Source organism: Silene latifolia, chromosome 1 (genome assembly GCF_048544455.1).
Source record: "Silene latifolia isolate original U9 population chromosome 1, ASM4854445v1, whole genome shotgun sequence".
Taxonomy (NCBI): domain Eukaryota; kingdom Viridiplantae; phylum Streptophyta; class Magnoliopsida; order Caryophyllales; family Caryophyllaceae; genus Silene; species Silene latifolia.
In genome coordinates, this window is record NC_133526.1 from 32,833,886 (window position 1) to 32,840,279 (window position 6,394).

A 6,394-nucleotide genomic window follows, 5' to 3' on the forward strand; every position below is an offset into this window, starting at 1 on the left:
TATCAAAGGGTTGTAGGCTGATAGGGCGTCAATGACAATAAACTCGGCCATGACAATCTTTCACGCAACTCCCATTCCAAAGTAGAAGGGCAAATCCGTGCTCTACCATAGCCATGTAGGAGTTTCACCGATCTGGAAACGGGACCGGACCGACAAAATACCTCCCTCCTCTTTCCAAAATCTGAGACCGGACAGTTAGAGGGAGACCCGGATCGGAAACCATTAAGTCCGATTTCGGACCAGACCGGCATGACTTTAAAGAGTATTTTTGAAATTTTATGTCGTAGACCGGTCACTATTTTTAAGCCCTGGAGACTGGGCTGAATGTATCCAGTCCAGACCAGTCCAGCCGTTCCGAGCTACTTTTTGGACACCCACGAGCGTTACGCATTTACGCTATTTTCCGAGAAGCTATATAGGGCGCTATTAGCCAGCTTAAGGTGATGCGGCTGCAACCTAATTTCTGAAAGGTCTCTTTGTACATTAATTTCGTATATGCTCCGGTGTCGATCATGCACCTCATAACCAGTCGATTACTTATCACAAAGTTTAGGACTAGGGGAGTTGTTGTGTCGATATACGATCTTATAATTTTCACCAATCTGGTCATATCTGGTATTTGTTCTATAAAGTCGAAAATCAAAAATTTTGTGTAGAAAAATATCAAGTCCCGATCTTTTCTTTTGTTCTTTTTTCTTTTTTTATAAAAAAATAGAAATTTATACCTGAAGTCATTAGGAACACAAGGCATCTTTATTGTTGTAAGTTTCTTTTGTGATGAGTATATCTGTCAGTGTAATCAGAGTACATAGGGGACTACAAATGACTTGTCTTTATCTATAACCAAACTTATGACGAATAATCACAAATGAGAATTTGTGCTTTATTATACTAATCACAAAAGCATCTCGAGTACACTAGTCACTAGCTAGACCCTACAATATCCAGTTATGTCACTATTTAAAACCTTTAAATGGCTTTATATACGGAACTAAATCCGTTGCTTCTAAACAAGTTTTCTCATCGCATTCACATAATCCACATTAGACTACTCCAGAAACAGTAAAACAACAAAACAAAGAAAAATATGAAGATGAAAAACATGAATAATTTATCATGTTTATGTCTCTTGTTAATCTCATTCTGCTCAATTTCTGTCGCCAGAATTAGACCATTAATTCAAAATCACAATAACTTGTTATTTACTTCCAAATATAACAAGATTTATGACACCTCCAAGTATGGCAAACTTCAGCTTGCCAATGGATTAGCTCAAACCCCTCAGATGGGGTATTTTTTTTCTCAATCTTCTTTTTATTTCCTCATCGTTTTATATTTTACTCCCACCGTTCGGTTGAATTTCATACGTTTCTTCATAAATTTAGTCAACGAATGGAATTCAACCGAACAGAGGGGATAATTTTAATTCATGCATGCCCATCTCTTTAATTTTAATTTTTTGTTATTGTTTTGGTCAAAGTTTTGATTTTTTGAATCATATGAAGTTGGTGTTTACTGAATATCAATAATGGGTTTGACCTCAAGTTTGAATAGCTTGCTTAGATTTTTTTTGGTGTGAAGGGAGTCACAAATGCGATTTTGATGCTAACGGGGGTCGAACCCAGGTTATGAGTTTACCAACTAAGCTACTTGACATCTGCTTACATGAAAGTTGATATGTTTGACCTACAATTTTGTGTGATAAATAGTTGGATATTTTTGATTTTTGATTATATAGTGAATTAATTGTATGACCTGGTTTAATGTGATGATGTGCAGATGGAATAGTTGGAACTTCTTTGACTGTGATATTAATGAGACCCTCATCAAAGAAACTGGTATTCATATTCTTGACTTTGTTAGCATTGCATGTTCTGATTAATTTCAATATTTGAATAATAAAATCATGGTTATGATTCTTGATCAACATCAACCCTAATTACTTCATTTTAATGGTTCATCTTTCACATTGGCAGCCGACGCCCTCATTTCAACGGGATTGGCTGATTTGGGATACAATTATGTAAATATTGGTGAGATTTTTTTGCAGTCCTTTCCATCTTTCTTGTTTTCTTTTGTATTCTCTTCATGTACTCATTTACTGCTTTGGTTGCAGATGATTGCTGGTCCAAAGCAACGCGAAATTTAGAGGTCAGCAATTTGTTACACTACTTCTGAAATCGATCGTTTTTGTTGCATATTAGTTTTCCATTTCAAATAGATGAAATGATAGAATAAAGCCAAAATGACTCACTTACCTCTCCTCACTTCTTTATTGAGAAGTAGCCCATGGTTATTCAAATCTCTACGCATTCTTCATTGAATTTCACTCGGAAACAACCTCTTTGTATTTTTTTTGAAACATATGAGTTGTACATCAAACCTCAGCTACCTTGCTAGAAGCGGGACTGCAGGAGCCTTTGAGGCCTTGGTGTATTGTTCTTTGTTTTTATTAGAGATACAATAACAAAAATGCCTTTGTCCTAAAAGGAATTGAGGTCTACATCATTAGAAGCTCAAACTTGTTCTTCATAATGCAGGGAAAGCTGGTACCAGATCCAAAGACTTTTCCTTCTGGAATCAAGGCACTTGCAGACTATGTTCATGCCAAGGGTCTCAAGCTTGGTATCTACTCGGATGCTGGGTACGCTACACCATACATGTCTTAATTTTGGTCGAGAGTAATCAGTCTTGTGTGCGCTATTATTTAATATATGCCATGAGGTCATCTAACTAATTCAAAATTTTGTTATAGGGTTTTTACGTGCCAAGTTCGTCCAGGGTCTCTGTTACATGAAAAGAATGATGCAGCACAGTTTGCTTCCTGGGTCAGTATCCGGTTTTTGTTATAGCTTTACACTTTACTTGGCTTAGTTTTGATGCATACAACCAAGCGGCTTTCATTTTTCTTTGTCGTGTCTGTTTATACAGTGCCAAAGGTAAAAAAAAAAAAAAAGGATATTTTTAATAGCATGTCTAGTAGAATTGGGGTTTTTTTTTTTTTGACTGAATGTCTAGTAAAACTTAAGCTGAAGAAAAAAAGCTAAGAACTTTATATTTATGTTTCGAACCCTTTTATACAGCGTATTGCTTACTCTATGAGGTGGCAATAGTTACTGGAAAAGTATAGCAAAGCTCTTGAAAAGATCCGGCGCACTTTTTTTGTGCTGTGATAGGATCGCCTTTTATACAACAAATATACATTCAGCTAGTAACCTGAATTATTACAAATATACACGACTTTTATACTAAAATATTATCTGATCTGAGTGGACTCTTTAATATAGTTGAGGGTAATTGGGTGGACTCTCTAATATTGATACTGGATAATTGGTAAAAAACTGCATACGTAGTTACGCACTACCAGGATGATAGCTCTATTGTTATATTTGTGTAAGCTTTTCTATGAACTCAAGTGAAATTTGTAGACTAGTGTGTACTTTGTTCTTAAAATGAAAATCTTTATGCGGCTTTGCTTCCTCTGAAGTCTGAACTCTCAAAGACCGCGTTGATTGACATAACTGTAACAACTCTTCATGTTTTGGATGCAGCCATTACTTTGAATAATTGTTGCATCTTCCCTTTGCTATTCCTACTCGTGTTTAATTCATTTGTACCTTTACTTTGCTATTTTCAGGGGGTGGATTACCTTAAGTATGACAACTGCTACAATCTGGGCATACCACCAAAAGAAAGGTCTGTTACTATCCAATGAACGTGACATATTATATACATTTGTGTACGAGTCTTGAATTGTTCGTGTCATTTGTGGGCTTCAGATACCCTCCCATGCGTGAAGCACTTAACGCCACTCAGCGCCCAATTTTCTACTCACTTTGTGAATGGTAATCCAACTTCTGTTTACAGAATTTTAATTTAACAAATTATTAGGAAACAGTGAAATAAAGTATTCCGTTTTTTTTTTTAAATTTTATGCAGGGGAGTCGACGACCCTGCTTTATGGGCTGATCAAGTTGGGAATAGCTGGAGAACAACAGATGACATCAATGATTCATGGGCTAGGTTAGCACTTAGCACACTTAACTTCACTGTCTCGTCTGTAACATTTCCTCGGATGAGTGTTTATATATAATACTCTACTTCTCTGCTGAAGCCTTAATTAGCAACTTTTGCTGACATACCTTCTACTTTGGCCACCCAGCATGACGACTATTGCTGATATCAATGACAAGTGGGCATCCTATGCAGGTCCTGGTGGATGGAATGGTAAGCTTGTGATCATATACATCATCTAATGGATTAGCTTTAATAGACCTGTTGGATTGGTCGGATTTGGGTGGGTCAAAAGGCCGGATCAACAGATCCAAGCCTTAAAATTACGGACCTTTTTGGCATCGGGTTATTTTGGGTCAGGAGTTAAGATTTGTGGACCCATCCCTAAGAAAGCGTGTGAATCGGGTTTGTTGGGTCAGGTCATATCTTTTGTCCGTTTGACCATTTTTTTAACCAATGTGTTCTTTGTATTGTCATTCTGGCTAGATCCTGATATGTTAGAAGTTGGCAATGGAGGGATGAGTTACCAGGAGTATCGCTCACATTTTAGCGTTTGGGCCTTAATGAAGGTGCTGTACTTATTGACTCTTTGATCCATAACAATGAATTTTATTAGCTATTACTGATCCGTTTCTGAATTTGTAGTCTCCTTTGTTGATTGGTTGTGATGTGAGAAACATGACCGCTGAAACAAAAGAGATCATTGCCAACAAGGAGGTGATCGCTGTGAACCAAGGTATTGTTTTTTGTTACACCATCAATTGTATTTGATCCTAATCCTGCTTTGAATTTTATCAAAGTAAAATGACGTAAATTTGACCATTACAGATCCTCTTGGTGTCCAAGGAAGGAAAGTTCATGCTTTTGGACCTGATGGTTGTCAGCAGGTAATCCAATTTTACTGAATAGTTATACCATTAGCCCTCGTGTGTTTTCCGGTGTCAAAAAGAAAAAAAAAAAGATCTGCCAGGTACAGAACAAGGAAGGAAAACCCAAGCCTTGTTTGGATTTACCTTAAGTAGCTGGTAGCGAAATTTCTGCGACTTGTATCCTGTGGAATTTATATTTATATTCTTAGCTAGGGAAAAGGCAAAAAAGTAAAACATTTGGTTCTTGGTTGATTAGCATTCTTTAGATGGAGCGAAAGACCACTAAACTTGACATTGGAATATGATAGAATAAATAAAAATGACTGACCAAGTGATTGCGTTATTACATGTGGTTTGAATTGGTCTGATACGCATGCATTGTGTATCGGTTGCAGGTATGGGCAGGTCCTCTGACTGGAAACCGGCTAGCCGTTGTGCTTTGGAATAGATGCTCGACTTCAGCCACCATATCTGTTGGGTGGGATATACTCGGAATTCAGTCACCTATCAGTGTTTCCATTAGAGACTTGTGGGAGGTACTCTTGCTGCTTTCAATTCCTTATTGGAAATTCAAGAATTATAATTCATGTTTCCAATGATTTATCTTGTTATTATTTTGAGTTGCAAAGAAAAAGGTAGATAAGAAGAATATGTGAATGAAAATGGAAATGAGTGAAATATGTGGGTTGAGAAAGTGACCATTAATAACACAGAAGAAAAAGAGTGGAAGTAGGGAGATTAATATATGATAGATAAACTTTATAATTCGGTGTTTTTGTTTTGGTTACAGCACAAGGACGTTGCAGTAGATGCAGTATCATCATTCGGTGTCCAAGTTGAGTCTCATGGTTGTGCTATGTACGTTTTCACGCCACAAACGGGAACACACTCGGCTATGTAGTTGTGTTTATGTGATATAATCGCCATTGTTTGGAAGGATATATATATATATATATATGTATTGTTGAGTCATTTTCGTGTGTGTTTGTAGTATAGGTGCGTTGTGTAATTCCGTAATAGCCAAATGCATATAGCAGACTCAGAATTTGGGGATTTTATAGGACCAAAATGAGCTGTAGTAGAATGCTGCTGAAGAGTCTGTTTTGTAAAGTATACGTATTGTTTCATTTGTCAAATTAGCTGGATATTTATCAATTTTATGTTGTTTTTCTATAATTTGGTTTGCACATTGTTATTGTTTGGATGGAGGATTTGTGGGAAGACTGACTATGGGATGAGGAAGGCGGAGGAAAATCGAAAACTGATGACATCATGTTACTTGTTGGCCTAATATTATTGGTATACTCCTATTTTAATCAATGAAATGATAATATGAAATTCAAGCACGTAAGTACTCCGTATTGTTTAGCAGCACTTCATCAAGTCAACACGTATGTATGAAGATAATTAATCCACGTATTTGCATATATATGCTTCAATCTCACGTCTCCTTCTTAATCATTTCCACACGCACCCTACTCACTCTCACCTTAATCTTATACTCCCTCCAA

The 6,394-nt window shown here is 36.8% G+C and overlaps 1 protein-coding gene across 1 annotated transcript; it reads left to right on the forward strand.

Moving 5' to 3' along the window:
* Window positions 1-988: 988 nt before the first annotated feature.
* Window positions 989-6,038, forward strand: LOC141602589 (alpha-galactosidase 3). Its single transcript, XM_074422796.1, has 15 exons — window positions 989-1,290; window positions 1,780-1,838; window positions 1,977-2,033; window positions 2,117-2,151; window positions 2,541-2,644; window positions 2,756-2,828; window positions 3,638-3,696; window positions 3,780-3,845; window positions 3,940-4,023; window positions 4,163-4,227; window positions 4,501-4,583; window positions 4,660-4,750; window positions 4,843-4,901; window positions 5,279-5,419; window positions 5,674-6,038. The coding sequence occupies exons 1-15, from the start codon at window positions 1,088-1,090 to the stop codon at window positions 5,782-5,784; spliced, it is 1,290 nt and encodes a 429-aa protein (XP_074278897.1). The 5' UTR covers window positions 989-1,087; the 3' UTR covers window positions 5,785-6,038.
* Window positions 6,039-6,394: the final 356 nt, after the last annotated feature.